The sequence below is a fragment of the Berghia stephanieae genome, chromosome 2 (assembly GCF_034508935.2).
Source record: "Berghia stephanieae isolate SIO BIC M18660-M18661 chromosome 2, UCSD_Bste_1.3, whole genome shotgun sequence".
NCBI classification, from domain to species: Eukaryota; Metazoa; Mollusca; class Gastropoda; order Nudibranchia; family Aeolidiidae; genus Berghia; species Berghia stephanieae.
In genome coordinates this window covers 60,189,123-60,213,122 of record NC_088361.1, presented here as the reverse complement: position 1 = coordinate 60,213,122, position 24,000 = coordinate 60,189,123, and the positions used below count along the sequence as shown (strand labels likewise).

Genomic DNA, 24,000 nt, shown 5'->3' with positions numbered 1-24,000 from the left:
GGTGTAACTGGCAATACCTCCTGAGGTTAGGATTAGTGTATAGACCAAAGTCATAATTTTGAGTCAAAACAAAAAACAAATCTCAAGAAAATATCCCAGTATATCTGCAAGGCGTTGAACCTCTGACCGTTATATCCAAATGCAAATAAATTACAACAACACTATCAGTTTAATGAGAGAAGTCACCATCTGATGTCATGGTTATGGGGCTTGAGTAATAATTTGGGTGTTTTTTTTTTAATTTCTACAAAATTGGAAGTAAACGCTGCAAGAATGGATACAGCTGTAATCTTAGTTAATTTTGTTGCTATCATATATATGGGGTGTGCCAGACATTAGAAAAACGTAAAAGGCATAATTTTCGGATTGGATTTTTTTTTTCAAGCATTCCCTTATTCAAATCATTCTTTATTTTCCTAAGTTCTTTATATTTTCGATTAAACGAGTACAATCAACGAAACACTAATATTCCAAAAACAAAACCTACTTTCTCATTATTTCTGTAATTTTCTCACAAGCAGATTATATAATAATTTATAAAGGTTTTAAACGTATCTGGTAGGTTACAATTATTGTTTCCAACCAGATATTAGCAAATATTTGATATAATTTTATCAGCATGGGAGTAATGCGATTTTTTGTATTCTCTACGCGACTGAGATGTGGGAAACAATGATTATAACACCTTATTTTTCATTTTCTATTAAAAGACGGATCCTATAAAAAGTGATATCTGAACGATGTCATATAAATCTAACTCATGATTTCAATATAAACCTGTTGTGGCCTAAGTTATCATACAAATACTGCCGTACTCTGGAAAAACTTATATTTAAAAATTTGGCCAGAAAACTCGTCCTTTAAATATCGATCGATTTAAATGGCAAAAACACTCAGACTTTCAATCTCAAAGTTTTCTGTTCAAATTTTCAAATAAGCGTTTTTCCAGAGTACGAGAGAATACGGGTGAAAAGTTTACATCGCAGCTCATTTTTTATCATCGATCGAATTCGTTTTATTTTTATCACACGCCACAGCCATTAACTGCCATACTTTGAAAAGACACGTATTTGAAAATGGCCACAAAACTCGTCCTTCAAATGTCGATCGATTTAAATGACGCTCATCTTGGCAAAAACTCTCAAATCTGGGACTTCGCAAATATCAATAACTGTTACTTTTTAAATCATTAACATGTCACCTTGCAAAAGAAATTGTGCATTCCATTAACTTCTATCAATATTTTTTGTAAGCTACAATAGATAATTTCTAAGGTTCTATATTTAAGTAATAATCCATCAAATTTTACGATTTTATTTTCTTGAGATTAAAAAAAAAAAAATTAATAATATTATAATAAAAAAATAATATAGCGCAATATCCACGAAATGTGCTCAAAGCGCTTTACAAGGGGTCCCTGGTCAACAGCAACATTTAACACGTAGGACGGGACATGACGCCTGTTAGGCGATATTCCAATTTTTCGGACAAAGACAACGCTGTTAACGGCCAGGTACTCATTTTACACCTGAGTACGGTGAGAGAATGTGAATAAAGAGCCTTTTTCAAGGACTCAAATATGCGCCGAGCGCGAGGCTCGAACCCAGGACCTTCCGATCCGAAAGCGAGTGTCATACCACTAGACCACATAGCCACACGAATTTAGATTTTCTTAGAGGCAAATGAATTTCAGAATACGATTTCTGATCGAAATTGTTAAATGTTTGACGTCGTGCAGATATAGATAATCGGTGTTTCACTCTTGGGTTAATATAATTACCGATACCGGCCAAAAAATCGGATCGTGATATTAGAAATGGATATAGATTTTAATTGTTGGGATGGGGAAAAAGCGATGACTATCATTTTATTTTAATAACGCCCTCCCTCACTTTTTATTAGTTATCTTAGATAAAATAGATTTGAAATAATCAAAGGCAAGTATTCATTGTACGTGATTGTATGCATCGATTTTAACTTAACACATATTACCTTCGTTTTATTTGTAGAATTAAAATCGAATTGTAAAAGGTCAAAGACATTTTCTCTCATTATTAACGTAGAAAATGAAAGGAAACACGCATAACCGTCACAAATAACATTATTGGTTATGGATTTCATCCTTCTCTCCCCTCCTCCCCCCGAGGAGATTCGACCGAGAAAGCGAAGCAAATGGCAAAAACAGATTATATTATATTGATGACATGAGTTTAGGTAAATACTCACAATATCCGCCAGCCAAATTATTTGTCTTAGTAAAATGGAGAAAGTTATGAAGGATGGCGATCCCCTCTTCACAAATGTATTAAGTTTTCCACGAGGAGTCGTCGTCTTTTATCAATAAAAAGAAATACAACACGTCACCTTAATTCGTTTTTACCACATAGACCTAGTTTTCGAATTTTTAACGCCAAACTGTGATGTAAATTAAATACTATTCTTTAAAATATACACACACATGTTCGGACTAGAGACCATAAGAATAATCTATCTCAATTTATAAAATGAATATATAAAGTGACGCTATTAATTGTTAATTCTCTATATTTATACATTGTTATGCATTTACATATAAATTCAAACTAGGGGTCATAGGGATAACATACTTCACTTTGTAATATATATATAATATATATATATATATATATATATATATATATATATATATACAGACACACACACACACACACACACACACACACACACACACAAGGTCTTTGTTAATCTTAAATTGCAAATCTATGTCCAAAAGGTCGTTTTTTGACCATTTAATGTTTTGTAATTCTCTTTCTCTTTTTTATGTTGTTTTTTTTTCTCTTTTATTTTGTTTGTTTGTCGTTTTGTATGTACTTCCATTTTCTCTTTTATATTTTTGATTTTCTTTTTTTTCCCCTATTTTTTTCGTTTGTTTGAATTGGGGTATTTTGTTTGTTTGTTTTTCTAATTTGTAGTTTGGTTTGTTTATTTTTGAGGGGGGGGGGGTTTGGGTTTTTTTTTGTTGTTTTATTTGTTTGTTTGTTTTTGAGGAGAGGGTGTTATTTGTTAGTTTGTGTGAAAGTTGTTTTTTTCTTCTGTTAATTATTTTTGTTTTTGCTTGTATTTTTCTTGGGGGAGTCTGTTTTTTGTTGTTGTTTTTTTTTTTTTTTTTTTTGGGGGGGGTTGTTTTTTGTTTGTGAGTTTTTTTCTCATTTGTTTGTGTTTAGTTTTTGCTTTGTTTTGTTTTTGTTTTGTTGTTTGGGTTTTGTTTTGTTTTTCTTTTTGTTATGTTTTTTTTTTTGGGGGGGGGGGGGGGGGGGGGGCGGGTTGTTTTGGTTTTTTCTGTTCTTTCTTAAATAGTTTATGACAAGTAAGTCAAATTTGATATTTTAAAAGGTCATCGACAGTTCTGCTAATAGTTGACGCAAAAGTGAAAGGCTATAGCACAATCCTCACTGTCAACCTTAGATAATATTATTGGTTATGGATTAATGCTCCTCTATTCCCCTCTCCCGGAGGACATTCATTTCGAGCAGATGAGCGAAGCGAGTGGTAAGGGTATAGTCTATAATTTTAGATAACGAGGCAACCCACTGATTGTTGTTTTTTCATGCCGATATCTGCTTTTAGCGTAATGTTAAATTGTAGATGTTACAGTAATCACAATGCAAAAGAAGTCATTATTATTGTAATATGTAAAAAAATTAGATAAATTATGTTGAACTTCTGAGTTGATCTTAAATTCCAAATCTTAATCCACAGACATTTCTTGACCGTCTCATTTTACTTCTATTTCTATCTTTTAGTATTTGTGTTTTTGTTTTGTTTTTTGTTCTTTCGTTTTCCGGGGTTTTTTTTAATGTTGATTTCTTTTGGTTTGTTTCTTGTGTTTGTTTGTTTGTTTGTTTGTTTGTTTGTTTGTTTGTTTGTTTCTATTTGGCTTTATTTATCTATTTTTTATTTTTGTTTTAGTGTTTTTAGTTTTGGGAGGGGGGGGGGGGGGGAATTGTAGATTGATTATGACCACTGTCATTAACCTAATATTATTTTTCCTAACGTCAATTTTTGCATCGGCTCGTACATGTTGGGTTATTCTACGTTTGATAAAGAAACTTTTTTTAATTTTTTTTTTTAATTTTTTTTTTTTTGATGACCAGAAAACGTGTAGTATTTCTAATATTATCGGTTTATTAACATGACTATCAATGGCCTTCAGCATGAGACTCCTTTTACGTTTGAGTTTGAGGCTTTTTTACATGTCGAGGGTCATTTTAATCGATTGGTATGAGAAGAAAGCCTTTTGTTTTCTTTTTTTTTGTCTAGTCCAAATACTACTCTGTCATAGTATGACAGTATGCTGCTGTTGCACACTGAAAAATACACATAATTAAAAATTTTGGAAAACTCGTCCTTCAAATATCGAAGTTTTTGCCAAGATGAAAGTCATTTTAATCGATCCATAATTGAAGGACGAGTTTTCTGGCCAAAATTTTTAATTCGTGTTTTTACGAATAGGACAGCATGGATGCATGAGATTACATTCAAGACCAGTCATCGTCATTTATGACTCTCTCTCTCTCTCTCTCTCTCTCTCTCTCTCTCTCTCTCTCTCTCTCTCTCTCTCTCTCTCTCTTCGGGAGCTGGAATTAATGCATGAGTAGGCATAATACGTATCAATCATTACACTGTATGATGACTTGAAGCATTACCATCCATCCTTCCGTGAGGTGTAAATGAGGCTAGGGCATGCGTGTAGTCATTCATCAATTTATCACCCGTCGTACCAACCTCAGCATAATGAAATGTAGTCAACGCGTATTATTTCCTCCTTTGCTCATTCTGTTTCTTCTCCTATCCTATTCCCCATCCTATTATTCTTATTCTTCCTACTATTTCTCGCCCCACCCCCTAACCCCCTTCTCCTTCTTGCCCAACTCTTCATTCTACTTCTTCTTCTTCTTCTTCTTCTTCTTCTTCTTCTTCTTCTTCTTCTTCTTCTTCTTCTTCTTCTTCTTCTTCTTCTTCTTCTTCTTCTTCTTCCCTCCTCTTCCTCCTCCTCTTCTTCTTCTTCTTCTTCTTCTTCTTCTTCTTCTTCTTCTTCTTCTTCTTCTTCTTCTTCTTCTTCTTCTTCTGTGAGTTCTAATGCCATATTTCTATTACTTGGCGATTCATCAAGTTTAATGATATAATATTGAGTTTAAACGAATAATGCTTATTTGCAATTATTTCAGACGTTTTCGACCTTTCGTTTTCACGTCTTTGGTAGACATAAAGAAATGATATAAAGCGACAGAAATACTTTTATCTATACAAGCTTTGAAAAGGATTTAAAACTTTAGAATGTTTTATTTTTCCCATTTATTATTTGAAACCTCAAGAAAGAGAGACATCCACATTTTCCGTTGTTTTGTTAATTAAAAATTTAAAATTGAGCATTTATATAGAGCAATATCCACTAAACGTGCTCAAAGCGCTTTAAAGGTGTCCCTGGTCAACAGCAACATTTAACATGTAGCACGGGACATGACGCCTGTTAGGCGATATTACAATTTTTCGGGCAAAGACAACCAATAAAAACATATTTGCATAAATACATGCATAAGTAAATGAATTAATGCTATGCGTTTAGCCAAAAAATTATTCATAACATCCGACAGCAGCCGGATATAACGTATACCCAAAATTATGTGTAATCTTTAACGTTTATTGTTTGATTGATAGAATGTAGTGATAACTTCCCATATCTAAAAACAATAACAAAGAGCATATTGATGTTAATTTCGTTCCCTCTATTAAGTAGTAAATAAATTAATCAATTAATAAATTTGAGATAATTCAAAAGAAATATTGAAAGAAGAATATTCAGGTAATAATTTGTTAATATGACTTAATACTTGTACAATTAAAGAGTAAGTAAGTAGGTAAGTAGTAAGCCTGGCAGTTTTTCTTAGTTCTTCAAGGATTAATTCGGCCTCATCTGAATCTATAAATGTCTTATATGTAGAGAGATCCGGGTTCAGGGTAGTTACTATTGATGTTGGGGGTCTCCCTACATAATATGTTTTGCCATGAAGGAAATATTTTGTCATTGCAGTTTGGGCTGGGCTGTTATCTTCTCGACCTAAGATGTGGCCAAATAGCCTCCATCGCTGCTCCTTTATTATTGTACTCAGGCGTTGGACCCTGGTTCTTTCATAGAGATTAATATTTGCAATTGTCTCTGGCCATTAGATTCCGGTTACGCGACGCAATTGTTTGCGATGGTATGACTCGAGACATTCTAAGTTCTATTTTTTTGTGAAGCCCCATGTCAATATCGGAATAATCAGTGCCTCATTTATTCTCAATGATTATGTTATTTCTATTCCATAAATTTTGGAGTTGGTTGAATGCATTTGTGGCCAGCTGCTTTCGTTTTCTGATGTCTTCATTTTTGTTAATCAAATTGCCTAGTTTACGCACATTTTTCCATTCATTTAAATGTCTGTTGATTTTTGTATATTTTGTGTTGCATTGATTCACTTTTAGAATCCATGCCTCTAGAGTAGTTGATAATATTGGCATATATATTTTCGATTGATGGTCTGATTCAAAGATTAGGTCTGCATCATCTGCGTATATCAATTCACGTGTGGTTTTCTTTGTTGGTGGTAATTTTGGTCTTAGTTCTTTCACCTCCGATTCGAGGTATATCGTGAATAGGATGGGACTCAAGCTGTCTTCTTGAGGGGATCCAATTGAGGTTGATATTGTTGTTAATTCTCTGCCAGATTCAAATTGTAATGTAGTATTTTATAATAGATATCTTATGAGCTTCACGTGATCTTTGTTCAAGAATGAGTCAAGGATTGAAAACAACTTGGTTCTACATATGGTGTTGAAATCTGAACTCATATATATTCCAAGCATATTTTTCCGTTCTGGCTTTCAGCCATCGATGGGCCCATGCTATGTCCGCAGTGCTTCTATCTCTTCTAAACCCGCTTTGTATTGGTGAAAGATATGTCCTCTACCGTTTCTCTAATTCTTTTGAGCGTGATTGTGCTTAAAACTTTTCTTAGCGTGGATAATAAATCAATTGGTCGCAAGTTTTCTGCAGGACCTTTCTTTTTACAGGTTTGTTTAATGATAATAATAATAATAATAATAATAATAATAATAATAATAATAATAATAATAATAATAATAATAATAATAATAATAATAATAATAATAATAATAATATTGTACTTTATTCATCCAAAAAGGAATTTTTTGTACTGACGTATAAAATGCCGACAATGATACATACATACAGAGTAATATAAGTAATTCATGTGGAAAAGTAAAACTTGTTAATAGGTACAGTGTAATAATATTGTAAGCTGTAAGAACAATTACATAGGACGTACAGAATAAATAATTGTAAAGAAATAAATATCTAGTAAAGTGTATATTGATGTCAACATTTTAAAAAATAAATATGTAAAAAGCTAATAATTATATACCGTATAATAATATTGCAAATTGACTGAAAAACATGACATATGATATTATAAATTACATGGCACATTGTAAATGTGTAGTAAGCGATTTTATAAATTATGTTTAAAAATTGTAGGTATGGAGTAATTTTGAAGAAGAAGAAGATTCAAAGTTAAAACGAACATAAACCAACATTTATAAATTATTTTCCTTATTAAAAATTCTGCAACTGTAAGGTAAAAAGGATTGGAGGTGTCTTTCAATTTTTGTTCGGATTGACAACAATCGGTGAATTCTGTTCGACTTGGTGATCTGGTGATTGAGAGGATGAGTGGGATTGTCTAAAATATTTCCAATTTTTCCTAAGCAGCATTCTGTATATAAATTATTAAAAGACATGGATGCTGTGGTAAGTTTGTTAGCTCTTTTAATAGTCCTGTTAATGTTAGCTTTTGCTGAGCTAAGACAATTGATGATAATAATAATAATAATAATAATAATAATAATAATAATAATAATAATAATAATAATAATAATAACAATAATAATAATAATAATAATAATAATAATAATAATAATACCAATAATAATAATAATAATGATAATAATAATGATAATGATAATAATAATAATAATAATAATAATAATAATAATAATAATGATAATAATAATAATAATAATAATAATAATAATAATAAATAATAATAATAATAATAATAATAATAATAAAAATAATATAATAATAATAATATAATAATAATAATAATAATAATAATAATAATAATAATAATAATAATAATAATAATAATAATAGTTGTAATAACTTATCCATGCTGACGAAAAGTAAATTGATATAATAATTTAAAAATAGATAAAATAAGCAAACCTAGCTTCAACCCTCTGCGTAATGTTTTTTAAAAAAAATATCTACTTCTTCATATATATATATATATATATATATATATATATATATATATATTTATATATATATATATATATATATATATATATATATATATATATTTATATATATATATATATATATATATATATATATATATATATATATATATATATATATATATATATATATGAAGAAGTAGATATTTTTTTTAAAAAACATTACGCAGAGGGTTGAAGCTAGGTTCACATATTTGCTGGTCTGATAACCGAACACAAGTATGGGCCTGATTTAACATTGTTGTAACGGGCAATATTTGCGATGGTTTGAGAGTATTTCCTTTGCAACAATGGGACCATTACAATTTAGACCTGAGAATAAGTACACGGCGTGTTGAAGCCAATGTGTACTTATTTGCCGGTCTGATAATCCATATAATATCTACGGTCCCATTGTTGTAATGGAAATACTCTCAAACAAACGCAATGTATTGTCCATTACAACACTGTTTAATCAGGCCCATAATTCCGTTCGGCTCTCAGACCTGCTAGTATATGCACTTCGGTTGAAGAACATCTTTTAACTTACAGGAAGGAACTCCTAACTTTACCTTTACTAATAGTATTTGGCTATTACGTTTGTCTACTTTTAGTTATTTTTTATTTTTTCTATAAATCTTTAGAATTGCCTAGCTGTTCAAAAGATTTTTGATTCAATCTTATATTTGAAGAGCCCAACAATTTCTTTAGAAATAAATTTCAAGTTTTAACGGAATCTTCTGATAACTTTCAATCTATCTAGATGGATTCTACGTTTTTGATGGGTTTTTTTAACTTGATTTTTGTGAAGATAAATAATGACAGCTTTGATGGAATTGTTTCATCATTCAGTCATAAACGTTTTGCACTCCTGTCATTATATTAGATTGATTTTAGCAATTAATTGTCTACATTAAGATCTATAGAGTTTATTATTTAAATTTACATTATACTTCATTAAAGATTATACAAACAATTTAGTCAAACCTTGATTTTAAAAGTTTCCTTTACTTCGTGCCAAATAAGACAAAAGGGTCAAATTATAAACCTCGCCACAATAAAATAACTTTTCTACTAAGGCTGATCGATGCTAAATCTAAATTCATAAACCAACCGTGTACAGAATTTGACTGTTGTATTCTGTTAACGCATTTGTAGCGATGACAGCACGTAACTTCTCTTTGTCATTTCACGGATTGTTTCGGACACTACAAAATGGGATGATCTATCGTATTGGATCGTATATCACTTTACATTATTAACCATATTGAATTAAAAATGTAAGGACAGTTATTATTGATCCTTAGATTAAATTAGATCTTAGACAATTTCTATAATCGTGAAATCTTATTGCGGGGTTATGTCAATGACAGTATGTGCTATTTTATGGCAAAAGAGCTACTGGAAATGATCTCCTGACTTTTTATCAACTGGTATATTATTTTCATCTCTTCTGGGTATATGTCCAAAAATTGGCTATCTTGCCACCAGGATTTGAATGGATAGGAGGGGTCTTTCGTTGTTCTTTTCGTAGAGTGTTCTGTAATTTATTGTTGTGGAGTATAAAGGCTGGTCATTCACGTAAATTCTCAATGCCTTAAATAAATAGAGATCCCAATAACCAAGAATTAAAACCATAGAAATATCTACTGACATTAGCATCCACAGCAAAACACTGAATTTACACAGGCGATTAGAGACTCAGCCGCGACGTTCCGACCAGATGATCACATAGCTAAAGGCTAAAGTCAGTTAGTTATTAGAATCTAATGATCCACTCATCGATGGAAGAACCAAAAGACACGTTATAACTTGGACTCAAACAGCGATGCTTCTGTGTCAGTTGCACTCCTCTAATTTATTAGAGAACCGCCACAATAGGTTTCCTCTCTAATTAACAGGTTCTAATGTAGATCTAGTATATAAACTGAACTTTAGATACACATTTATTTATCTTTCTCGAATGGTGAAAAATAATCTATCTTTCATACAGCGGCAAACGCTTTTATTAAAAGTGTTTATTAAAGAAACTCTTTTGTCCTTATGATACAGATCGATTTAATTCGTATTTCATGATACATTTGTTTGCCACTAATTTTGAGATAAGTCATTGCATTTTTCTGTATTCTATTTATTTCAAACGTTGACCCAACGGTCCTATCCACTCTTCCTTCTTCTCTTTGGTCAAATGTCCAATATTATATGGCAAGTAGAATCTGTGTCGATCGTGAGTTAACTTTAAGTTAGGATTATAAGTGGATTTGAAGAAATGTTGATGTCATGAGTCAATTGTTGAGCTCAATTTTTATGATGCCACTGGTATTCTGATTTTACTCTTTGTCTCTTTTAGGGCATAAATTGACAGTCAGAAAGAATGTAATGCTTGCCCATTCCTTGTTTGACAGATCGAATAGTTTCTTTGTGTACACGATTTGAAGACTTTTTATTTTATTTCAATCGTTCCTGTCATTCTGTTCTCTCTTGGTCAACTAACCGTGGGAATAAATATTCCCAAGTTTTTGGAACTTGCCAGATTAATCTAACTCGATAACTCCATATGTGTTGATGTGTTTCAAAAAGGTCAGGCAATCATCAGATGGGATCACATGGTACTCGGGATGCCCAAGGGGTGGACTTAAGTTGAGGGTACTTAGACAGTTGACAAATGTTAGTGACCACTTAGATATCAAAAGAACTGTATAAACTAAATGCCCTTGGATGAAGCAAACCAAGACAGATGATCGATCGATAAATAGACAACTAGATAGATAGATATTTGTGAGATATTGATGTGCACGAATCTTTAGAGTACTCGACTCTGTATGTTGTTATTATAGTATGCTCACCTCTTACTTTGCCTACAATATTGTTTTAACAGTTTCATTCTCTGTATCATCAGGGATTCGGTCCTGATGGTACAGTAAATGGAACGAAGTAAGAGGTAAGAATACTATACTAGACAGCTAGATTGAAATATAGGTGGACGGATGGTTGTATAGATACTTCAAGGACTCATATTCTACTGGAGATATATTGCATCAATAATGCCCCTCACCCCCCCCCCCCCCCATCCCCAAATATTATATTATCAAAACCCTTGCTTAGCATCAATAATTTAACGAAGGAGGTAATGAGCTACAGATTACTACTTGACATTAAGCGCTAATCGACCGTGGGGAGGCAGAAGCTTACCAATAACAAAAAAAAAAGGAAATAGCGGTAGTCCTTACGGGGTCATTACTTATTGCACATGTGGATTTTATTATCTGCCTGGATTCCTATCCTTACTCTTATATAGATATATAACTTTTGTTGTTTGCTCCTATTCTTATTTATGTTGTCTTATTCGTTTCACACCCATTCATCTTAATCACATACCTGCCCGTGATGTACTTCACGACTTATTCTGTTATTTATATCTGGAAAGGATCCAAATGATGGAGATCTTCGTCAGAAAAGGAACAAATTATCTCAATTTAAAACGAAATGGGTTGGATTTGGAACAGAGAAAACCCTCCGAGAGCACCATTATGAAATCATAGAAACTGTTGTCATATATTACATAAATATTGCATTATAATGTAAAACAGCCCTTTCAACTATCAAGTAAAATGTAAAAATTATACCGAATATTCTACTGTGCATTGAAAGAAACACATTATTTTCAGTTTGGCCCGAAAACTTTTGCCTCAATAAATATCGATGGTACCCAATTTTTATCAAACCCATGACCCTCCTTACCCTTCATTTTCAGGATTTTTTCTGAAACGTCATACTTACCCAACACAACAACAACAAAAAGATCGTTTAAACCCCAACAACTCAAAAACAATAAATACATCCTGAACATAATTTTATTCAGGAATGTGAGCTTTACAAAACATCATTGATTTTGTATAGCTATAATAAAGACTTTCTTCAAATTTAGGGATGCAAAAGACACATTTTAAAAAGTTTATTATATGATAATAAATGTGACGATTTTCCTATAGTTAGGTGAAGTGAGGGTTAAGAATCAATATTTAAAGTAAAAGTTCCTGAGCCACGTTTTTAAAAGTGTTTTGTCAATGTAAGGCATTGTTGGAAAATGAGGCTTGTCATGCAAAAGACCACGTTCGGAAAAAAGGTCAACGTTGAAAGATAAAAAAGGGTGTTTCTTTTATCCATTAATTACTATCATTGCAGGTCGTGTGGCGAATGGCATCAAATCCCAGCCCCATCACGATAGGAGTCAAGACCTACGTCAGTGATACCAGATTCAAGGTCGTTCATCCCAAGCACTCCTTAGAGTGGAATCTGCACATAATGAATGCGCAACCAGAGGATACCGGTGTGTATGAGTGCCAGGTCTCTGCAGTCACAAGACATATCAGGCAACTCATGCGTCTTACAGTGAGAGGTGAGCTCGCCGTCAACGTTGATGACTTTGATTGCTATAAAATGATTAACTTACTTTTTCCTCTTACCACTTATCCTCCATTATATTTGTCCATCATCCCAATCAGTTCTTTTGGCGTCTCTCATAATGTGAGGTGTACATGTTTGAACATCTTACGCAGTGAATTCCCCAATGTCTGTTTTGGTAGTCCAATTGTTGGGGGGTCTTGACGGTTCCACGCTAGGGATTGGTAGATAATATTGCCTCAAAGAATTCCCAGGTTAAAAAAAAATTACGACGTCATTTCAATGTAAATATTGTTATTGTTATTATTATTATTATCATTATTATTGTTATTATTATTATTATTATTATTAGTAGTAGTAGTAGTAGTAGTAGTAGTAGTAGTAGTAGTAGTAGTAGTAGTAGTAGTAGTAGTAGTAGTAGTAGTAGTAGTAGTAGTAGTATTAATATTATTATTATCATTATCATCATCATCATCATCATCATTATTAAATTGGAAAAGATACACTTTCATTGTAGACCTATGGCACAGTGAAGTATAGTTAATGTTTTAAGGCGTGAAATTTGTTAAGGAACATTTAATCCTTAACAGGCGAGAGACTAGAGTGCTTCCAATATCTTCTCTATTACTCATCCAGTTGTAAATACAGATTGAACAGACCTAAGGGAATTTCTGTCGTAGTTAAACCCCAATGTTTTCTAATACATGTCATCCGCGATAAGTAGTAAAACCTCATTGTTTTCTAAGACATGTCATCCGTGATAAGTAGTAAAACCTCATTGGTTTCTAATACATGTCATCCGTGATAAGTAGTAAAACCTCATTGTTTTCTTACACATGCAACCGACGATTTACAATCGAGATAATATTGTGTAATAATACGATAGTATCGTTGCATTTACATAATAATTCGATTGAAATAAAATGGCCTTTTAAACCCTTCTGTTTTTATATCGTGATACTAGTCAAAACTTAACTTTTATCATTGATAAAGACCGAAAATTTGTCTTTATTTCAATATTGTATTATTTTTCATCTCACGGGGAAAAAAACCTTTCTCTAAAATTGTTTGTCCACTCTAGTTTCATCATTTTTTCTTCGTATAATTTACCCGTGTCTTTCCCTTTCCACGACGCTACAAACTATACGAAATTTTAATCAGATGTAAAAGAATATAAGATTCTTGCACTACTGTGTTTGGAATTTCGGACGTGTAGAAAATCGCTGCACGGGCTTGCAAGTGCTCGATGAGAACAAAGTTAGTATTATAAAATGCGAGATTGCAGAAATCTTATATTCCACTCAAACGATTTTGATTTGTTATATCTAATAGGATTCAATAGTCGTACCGTCACTTCCTTCCTAATGACGTATGGTAACTTAGTAACACTGGCTCTAAACTATCGGAACAATGGCGGACGCCGTATGAAATATTTCTCCGGCGAGCTTAAAAGCGTATCCAGAGGAAAAAAACCCCATCAATTTGATCATGTTTGGACTTTTACACATTCTGATCACAAGGCATATGAAAAGGGAATGAAAAGTTCTCGCCAGCATGAAGAATTAAAAGTAAAGATTTTCTTTGTTTAGAACCAAGATGGCCGCCGTTGCCGGGCGCGTGACATCAGACTACTGAATCCTATTGAAGAGCATTTTAAAAAAAAAAGATTTTAATTATACCACCTGTAGAGCATCATGTGTTAGTTAAAATTAATGCTTGACAGTTTGACGTAACAGAGTGTTATTTTGTTTGGGGTTTTTAAGTTTTGATTTCTTATTTTATTTTATCTTTTTGTTTTGTTTTGTATTTTTTTTTGGGGGGGGGGGGGGGGGGGGGGGGTTAGTCTGTTTTTGTTAATTCAATATCATTACGCATTACATATTTATACAGTATAAAGAATACATATTATTAATCTATAAACTTGAGCTTTTTAAAACAAAATTTAGGACTGGATACCTATAGAGAATAACATAGATTTGTTATCAATAAAAATTAGGTGTTTTTTTTTTATTAAGAGACTTTTTTTTCTTTTCATTTTAATATTATCTATTTTTAAAAATGAAATCAATATTGTTATTTGATATTTTTACAGAAACACCCAACGGCAAAAGAAGAAAGCAAGGTAATGTATTTATTTATGATTAATTTTAATGGAGTTTTGCCTGGAGGGCGTTGTCGGAAATCTAAATAATATATAAACACCAGCTGATTTTTAAATATACTATTAAGGCTCTACCATTATTGATCATTATTATAAACATCACCAAAATCATCACCATCAGCATCTTTGTTGTTGTAATTGACGTACCGTACCCTCCATTGGTAATATCATCAGTGGCACTAACATCATCGCCGCCGCAATTATTGAACTTTATGACAAAGTCTTCTACCTAAAAACAAACTGATAGCGTAGCAGCATGTCGATATGAAAAACGAGGGTTATTATAATCCCTACGCTCTGCATAATGGATCAGGTATATGCCTCCTCTTTTCTCTTTACTCAAAAATGTTGTGAGCTAAATTTGAAACAAAACTGACCTATAAAATAATGAAAACAGTTGAATCGCTCAGCTCTTTGTTATTGTTTTTAGACCACCAGGTTTTCGCGAAGTCCCGGGTTTGAAAGTTCTTGCCAAGATGAGGGTCATTTAAATAGATCGATATTTGAGGGACGAGTTTTCCGGTCACATTTTTTAATTTTTGCTCTTTCCAGAGTGCGGCAGTTAAGTGGTTAAAAGTGTATTGCATAAACAACATGTTCTACATTTAACAGCAGACACCAATAGATAATCAGCCGTTTTTTTTTCCTTTTTCTTTAAACAGTGCGGCCTTCAAAATCGTCATCTTCAAAAACATCGTCCTCATCGGAGATTACCATCAAAGGTTCCTTTTTCGTGGAGAGAGGCGATACGCTCAAATTACAGTGCAATGCTACGGGGAGTGAATATCAGCCAGAGGACATTGACTGGTTTAAAGATGGGAATAAGATCAAAAATAGGTAATTTAATGAGTTATTGAGGTTTAAATAACCTTCTTGATTAATTGTTTTCAACTTTTGTTTTCTTGTTATATTACAACCAATCATGTGATATAATATCATGAATTTGATGATAAAGAAACTTGAATTCTGTTTTATGACAGACAATTCAAAATCTTCACTTCGTATTATAAATTAAATTCTAAAAGCTGCAATAAATAAACCCGTCGCAACTGTGAACGTTCAGAGCATTTGCACATCGTCAAATACATATCTATAAAAAGGTAAAAATATAGGATATATTTTGTTGGCATTGCATTCAATAACAGCGATAAACTTTGGATATATTTTTTTAATACCTGACTTTATAATATAAAATTATGGCAGCATTAAGCAGGTGGGAAACTTATATGTTTTGAATTGCATTCATAAAAGTATGATAATTCCAGGTATCATTAAAAAAGAATGATTGAATCTCTGATGAAATAACAGCAGTTTCATAGCACAATGGGGTCCCGATGACTCAGTTGGTTGATCACAAGCTTCACACGCAAAAGGACCGGGGCTAGTCGATATTTTTTTTTAATTTCTGACCTCTCTGTCCACCCAGCAGTGATTGGGTAGCTTTGTAAGTTAGATCTGGCGGAAAGTACTTTGCGGTAGACTAGGGTCCTATCCAAAGGGTAGCAAACAATTGCTATTGTCTGTTTCACTCTGGCTCCACGGGCCCAATGGCTCTGAAGGACTATTTTTTTTCCATAGCATTGTGTCAAAAAATAATGGGGAAAGATATTGCAAAATATCTTTGGTCTAGATGGACTAACATTAAGCATTCTTGCATTGGGAAGCAGAAGTCGTGACGTCACACCTTCTTCTTTTCTGGTTCATAACTCATTGAGAGTATGCAACCAGTCCTCCAAAGGACGAACAATGAGTAGGTTACATATTGAATCATAAGAGCATTTTAGTAGCAAATTGTAGGGGCAGATTCCTGTGATTACGAGGTGTAAAAGAGCGAGGATGGATGATATTAATTGGCGACCAGCATTTATTTAGGCTAGAAAATATGATGCCATCACTCTGAAATCAGAAGATCAGTAGAAAATGTATTTACTGGTTTCACACTTCCAAGGAGATGGGAACTAGTATTTTGACATCACACTATTGTTTCCCATTATATTGCCTAGGTTGGTTCTATTTTGTGTATTGTAAACGGTCACACAAGCTCTTTATTTTGGTGTAATTCGACCCCCCCCCCCCCCCCCCTCTGTTTTTTTTTCTCTTCTGTTCTTATGTTATTTGTAATTTACAACAGTCATGCTGATAATGTTATGTTACGTTCATAAATAAGCATACCTTAGGTAACATGAATACACAACAGACTTCAAGAGAACACTCAATTAGTAATAATAGCAGTATCAGTATTGTTGCAGTGGTGGTGGTGGTGGTGGTAGTAGTAGTAGTAGTAGTAGTAGTAGTAGTAGTAGTAGTAGTAGTAGTAGTAGTAGTAGTAGTAGTAGTAGTAGTAGTAGTAGTAGTAGTATGTAGTAGTAGTAGTATAGTAGTAGTAGTATAGTAGTATAGTATAGTAGTAGTGTAGTAGTAGTAGTAGTAGTAGTAGATAGTAGTATTAGTAGTAGTAGTAGTTGTAGTAGTAGTAGTAGTGTAGTAGTAGTAGTAGTAGTAGTAGTAGTAGTAGTAGTAGTAGTAGTAATAGTAGTAGTAGTAGTAGTAGTAGTAGTAGTAGTAGTAGTAGTAGTAGTAGTAGTTGTAGTAGTAGTAGTAGTATCAGTAACAGCAGCCTGGCAGCTATTTTATTTTTGGAAGGAGAAATGGAAGAGATGGATGGAGACGAAGAGTATAAAAAGAAGAAGAAGAAGAAGAAGAAGAAGAAGAAGAAGAAGAAGAAGAAGAAGAAGAAGAAGAAGAAGGCGATGATGATGATATATGATGATGATGATGATGATGATGATGATGATGATGAGGGGGGGAAGGAGGAGGAGGAGGATGATTAGGAGGAGGAAGTCGAGGAGGAGGATCATTTCATTTCCATAATAAACATCTATTGAGGTTGGCTCTATGCTAGCGCTCTGTATAAATTTTATGAATGTAGGTATTTTAAGTCTAGAGATTTTATGATTGTGATATTAAACATTCAAAAAAAGAAATCCGTTTAGACGAAATTTCTATATATATGCTCAATTTTCTCAATTTACGCTACAAAACGTAGTGATTGCTATAAATGGTTTTGGCATTGAATGTAATTATTCAACATATTATTTAAAGAGGTTTTAAAAAATCATTTAAAATTTATTCTCAATCTTAAAAATTATCCCTGCCAACTCTCTCTCTCTCTCTCTCTCTCTCTCTCTCTCTCTCTCTCTCTCTCTCTCTCTCTCTCTCTCTCTCTCTCCTCTCTCTCTCTCTCTCACTCTCTCACTCTCTCTCTCTCTCTCTCTCTCTCTCTCTCTCTCTCTCTCTCTCTCTCTCTCTCTCTTCTCTCTCTCCTTCTTTCTCTCTTTCTCTTTTTTCGGGGGATACAAATTGTTCACTGCTAAAGACATTATAACAATTAGAGTATTATAATAACATTCCAATGTTGAAATATGAAGATTACGTAGCTAAATATAACATCGATATTTTTATATCATCCCATCTCCTAGTCTAACTACTGCAGTTTGTTTTGGCAAGATTGAGACTCCAAAGAACCACTTTTCTCATGAGCCTTTGAACTTAATGAGTGAAACAAATACAAATATTTGAACTGAGCGACAGATTAAATAACCTTATATTTATTCTGTACAACTGTATTTCTTCAAAAAGGCTGAACGAACGTTTAGTTAGAAAAGCATTTTAATCAATGCTAAACCCGGAATGGGAAAATAGCCTGACTAACCTATTTATCAGCATTGTATTCATTTTTTTGAGCATCGAAAAAAAAACCTAATCTTCTCATATGATTTCCTCTATGTTGTGACCTCGAGTCTCAATTAAAATTATATTGCGCGGGAAAGAAGACATCGGAAGGTGAAATTGAAATCAATATTTTGATCAGAATTACTAAATATCAGTTCTAGCTTGTTTTGTTTTGTGGATGGTTTGGTGTTATTTTGTTTGTGGGGGGGGGGGGGGCAACACTAAAGGGTCATTTTTTTTTTGTGAGATGAAATATTCTAAATTTCTGTGCACAGTCCTAATGTATATGTTTGGAAAGGACGATTGAATACATTTTTTTTCGAAAAAAAAGTTGCCCGTTGCTATGGAAACTTGGAAACGACGCCATATTGGAAAATAAACAACAAATCTTTAAAAGTCCAAGGCTTTTTTGTTCATCAACCGATTGCCATAATATTTTGGCCAGAGGTAGAAAAAAGGAAAATAAAGAGGCTCTAGAAGCCCGATTTTTTAAAAAAATAGAAACTTTAAAAATTAAATTCAAAGTTATTACTCGATTATTCCCCTTGAAAAAATGTTACAGAATTGCAAATTACTCATCAAATTATCTTCTTTTGCAAAAATCCCAATTCTAGAGGACCTGCGTATTTGTATAACACTCATTTGTAGAAAGTTTGAAGAAGATTGGTTGAAAATTGAGGGAGGAGTTAGGTTTTTAGTTGCGAAAATTTGAGTTTTGAGAAAAATGCATTTAAAAGACAAAATGGGCATATATTTAACCATACCATGGATCACAAAATACGTTATTTTGAAGAAAAAACACTGAACATGAAGTTCTCCTGCCAATTTTTATGCAGACAAATGGTCACACGACAAAATCTCATCAAAATCTAATTTAAGCCAACTAGGTCAAATTTAATCATTTTTAATGTCGCTCCCCCACGAAGTAACGCACAGATTGTTCACGGCATGCGTCCATAGAGACAGCGCAGCCATTTTCATTCTTTCATTTCAATCCTCGGCCTCTGGTTTACCCTGATCATACGGAGAGAAAAATTAAAATTACTAAAAAGCTTAAAATGAAAACTATACAATTAACTGGAAATCAAAATGACAAATGAAATTTTGCAAATTGATACAACGCATCCAGACATGTCGCAGTAAGCTACATTCTCCATCGCCCTTGAGTTTTTTGGGGAGGGGGCATTTTTTCATTAAGAGTTCCTCCACTAGGCTTGCAGCTTTTACTATATGTCATTTCTAGCCTGTACGTTTCAAAGTGTTGAGCAGTTGTGACTCTCAACTCTGTCAACCTAAACGATCACGTATCATTGTAAAGTTGATCGCTTGATTACTTTTACTTATTACACATCCAACTTCTTGTCCCAAGAAATCTAAAAAAAAAGTATTTTATCTTGACAAAACCCTACATTGATTTCACCCATTGTCCCCCCAGTGACCGCATCACCCTAGAAAAACGGTTATCCTTGGTAGGCCGAACCATCACCAGCTCCTTACATATCAAAAGAGGTCACATGGATGATGCCGGGACCTATGTCTGCAGGACCTCTGACCTCCAGGTCACCAGTGTTAAGGTCAACGTACTCAATAGTAAGTAGCAATGGCAGAAGGGTTCTGCAGAATTGAAGAAAAAAAACAACTTTCGTTATTTACCTACATTTTAGGCTATTTAAAATGAATTGTCACTTTTTATTATATTTGAGCTTGAGATTTTGTATGTATACTCTTCCTAGATGTGCTCAAAGCGCTTTAAAAGAAGTCCCAGCCCAACAGCAACATATTTATTATGTAGAAAGGAACTCCACACCTGTAAGAAACTCATCGTTTTGGTGCAAGCACTACCAATAATAAATAAACTTAAGCTTTGATAGTGCAATGCCCACTGACAAGTAATCAGAGAGTATCACGAGAATTCCAGGAACAAACAGCAATATTGAACATTGGACGAGACGAAAGGCCTTTAAGACGTTAATCTAATTTGTTTTTTTTCGACAAAGACAACGCTGTTACTAATTTTGCACATTTTGGAAAATGTTGGTAAAGAGCCTTATCCAGAGGTCAACTTTGGCCATTCACAGCTGAATTCGAACCATCGGCCTTAATGTTGCAGCCGAGAAGCTATCATACCAATAAACCACAAACACGTTTGTTTTTTTGTTGTTTTTTTTTTTACATTACACTTAACATCCATACATTGTTCGATATAGAACTATTGATCACGTAATAAACTCATATCTTTCCCTTGTTTCTCCTCAGCTGAGTCTAATAACGAGAAAAGAGGTAATTTTCTTTTCCTGTTTCTGCATGTTGTAAGACAGGAAAGTAGAGGATGCATGGAAGGGTGAAGGAGTAAAAGAAAGTTGGGGAACGTCAGAGATAGGTAGATAGATAGATAGAAAGATAGACAGATAGATGGGTAGATAGATAGATAGATAGATAGATAGATAGATAGATAGATTGATAGACTGATTGATAGATAGGTAGATGAACAGATAGATAAATGTATAAATAAGTAGACACATGTAGTGTGTGTGTGTGTGTGTGTGTGTGTGTGTGTGTGCATGTGTTGTGAGAGAGAGAGAGAGAGAGAGACTGAGAGAGAGATAGATAGATAGATAGATAGATAGATAGATAGATAGATAGATAGATAGATAGATACATACATAGATGGATAGATAGATAGATAGATAGATAGATAGATAGATAGATAGATAGATAGATAGATAGATAGATAGGTAGACATACAAATGTATAGATAAGTAGATGGATTGAAAGATGGATGATTAGATAGATAGATAGATAGATAGATAGATAGATAGATAGATAGATAGATAGATAGATAGATAGATAGATAGATTAGATAGATAGATAGATAGATAGATAGATAGATAGATAGAGGGCAGGCGCTGATTGAAAGGGCAATGAATGGAGAATTTGGTGTACTTTTGATTTTATTTATTGTTTGTGTTGGAAGATTAAAACTCTTTTCCGATAATAGATTTTAGCTTATTTTAAAGATTTGCTTTTGGTGATAAAAAGGAAATGAGACTTAATACCTAGTGCAACTAGAATAGTTTTAATTTATTTCAATTGACGTATTTCAATTATCTTATCTACATTTTAAAGAAAGAACTTATTTTTAAAAAGAATAGTGAAAGAGAAGTAGAAGCAAGAGAAACAAGGAGTTGACAATGGCTATATCTCTCTCTACTACAATCTAAAAGTCAAGATGTATTATGCCCAGTCACAATTTGTTATCTTTGCTGAAAATTGCATTGGAAGCGAGAAGACCGCGTGGAAAAAGCATTGTATTTACACCCGGGTATCTGGTTCAAGCCCTCTTTTCTTAAAAATTAAACGTAGCCCCTATGGCTTACTTTGCGTTGCATTGCATTGCATTGTGGCTGACACGTGGGTAATCTTGGTTTTTTCTTGACATAGTCCCTGATTAAAAAACTCACTTGATGGTGAATAAAGCAATTATTTAAAACACATTACTAGTGAAAATGAATTTAAGCAATAATCAACGTTTCTTGTTTTCTATTTATTACAGAATCCTTGGAAAGTTCAAAGGGGAGTCATAGCGGGAAGAAGCTGGAATCCAGTGCCAATAAAGCTCTGTCCAGTCAAGTGTGTTTGTTAGCAACTCTTCTGTCGCTGATTTTCACAATGATGTCAACTCGTTCGTTATGATTCCTTCACTCACAGCACAGCAAATCGAGGCTATAACTATAAGCTTTAATAAAGTAAAACACTAAATTTTCAGATCAATTCACAATCAGTGTATTGTGACAGTGACATGTTGCTAGATACTCATGTGAGATATAATAGATAAAGACGTCTGTGTAGTCAACTTGTGTGGGGAAAAGACTGTCATAACCAAAGTGTGGACCGTACCAAAGATAGATGTTGAAAAGAAACGTTGTTCAGGTATGTGAAGATAAGATATATTCGTGGAATGGCAATGTGTATATTTCAATAATGATATAGAGCAATTCCATCGACGGTTGTGTGAGATCACAGAACTCCTGACAAAACCCAGATTTAAAATCTTGGTTAATCAGAGCGGCATTTCCGGTCTATCCTAAAAGCATCAAACTAGATGGAAAATTTACTATTACGCAATTGGTAAATGGTATGCAATCCAGTCAAATACTCACCAACACTGCCTGCCAAGACAATGACAAATCTTTGTAACCACCACACAAACGTGTAGGCTATGTACCAGTTCTTACCCCTCCAAGAGAAAATTTGGTGAGAACTAAAGACATCTCTGGTTGGCTAAAAATAGCGAACACAAAACAGTTGAGAGACGTCATACGAGTTCAGTTTTTATGAATATTATCAATACTAATTAATATTTGTTTATAGCAGCTGATAAAGTACGAAGAAGTTGCAAGAAAAATCTTCTCTCGTCATGTTTGTTATTGGTTGATATGATATTCAAATCGTTTTGTTGTTATTCACGATATACTCCACCCTATATTATAATTTATTGTTGATGATATCATGGTCATGACGTTTTAAAATGACACGCACAGTTCTGTGTAATTAGGACTTTATCTTTGGTTTTGACTTGTTTGAATCAAACAAAAGAACGACATAAGCGAATCATGCTGAATTAAATAATCTAAAATTTTGCAACGAATGACAATAAAATGTTTGAAACTAGATCACTTTTTGCATGAGTAATATTAGAGAATCCAACTTTTTGGTAAATCTTTGACATCCTTAATTGTTTTTTTAATCGAACTTTTCGATACTTTCACAAAAAGTTTCATGTTCCCGAGCATTCTCTGAATTAAAGTGCTGCAATCGCCGACGGGTTAATTCTTATGATAATATTTAAGAAATGAAAGGAGTAGATATAAATAAAGAAAACAAAAACTTTGACGATGAGTGAGAATCTGATTGTTCCATGCATTTTTGGCGATATAAAGAACAGCAACACCCATCAAACTGCAGTTGAGAGGCAAATGCATCTCCCTGTTGTCACTTTCATCCATCTATATCTCTACCATTCGGCTTATGGTCCTGGTCCTGAAGTGATTAGTTTAGTCCAGGCCCTGACTGAAGCTGCTTGCATTACTGTTTGACTACACGAATAGAAAGATTTAGATTCATTTTTAAAAAGGTTTTTTTTAGCCTACTTCCGTTTTATAATTACTTTATCTTATCATGACATATATCTGTATATGTATACATTCGTCACCCACGCATATGCTAATAAGACGTACGATTAAAATCATTAATTAAATTGAATACTCCATCAATATTTCTATGTCTTATAACCATCATTAATATAATATAAAATATTCTATTCA

The 24,000-nt window shown here is 33.1% G+C and overlaps 1 protein-coding gene across 3 annotated transcripts in view; it reads left to right on the top strand.

Moving 5' to 3' along the window:
* LOC144965264 (zwei Ig domain protein zig-8-like) overlaps nucleotides 1-24,000 on the top strand; it is a 148,782-nt gene that overhangs the window by 121,614 nt on the left and 3,168 nt on the right. For all 3 annotated transcript variants that reach the window (XM_078900415.1, XM_078900416.1, XM_078900417.1), the window contains 6 exons: nucleotides 12,565-12,778; nucleotides 14,876-14,905; nucleotides 15,607-15,781; nucleotides 20,112-20,266; nucleotides 20,933-20,956; nucleotides 22,230-24,000. The exon at nucleotides 22,230-24,000 is cut by the window's right edge and continues 3,168 nt beyond it. In XM_078900415.1, the coding sequence (XP_078756541.1) occupies nucleotides 12,565-12,778; nucleotides 14,876-14,905; nucleotides 15,607-15,781; nucleotides 20,112-20,266; nucleotides 20,933-20,956; nucleotides 22,230-22,369 (738 nt within the window). In that variant the 3' untranslated portion in view covers nucleotides 22,370-24,000. The remainder of the gene's footprint in view (nucleotides 1-12,564; nucleotides 12,779-14,875; nucleotides 14,906-15,606; nucleotides 15,782-20,111; nucleotides 20,267-20,932; nucleotides 20,957-22,229) is intronic.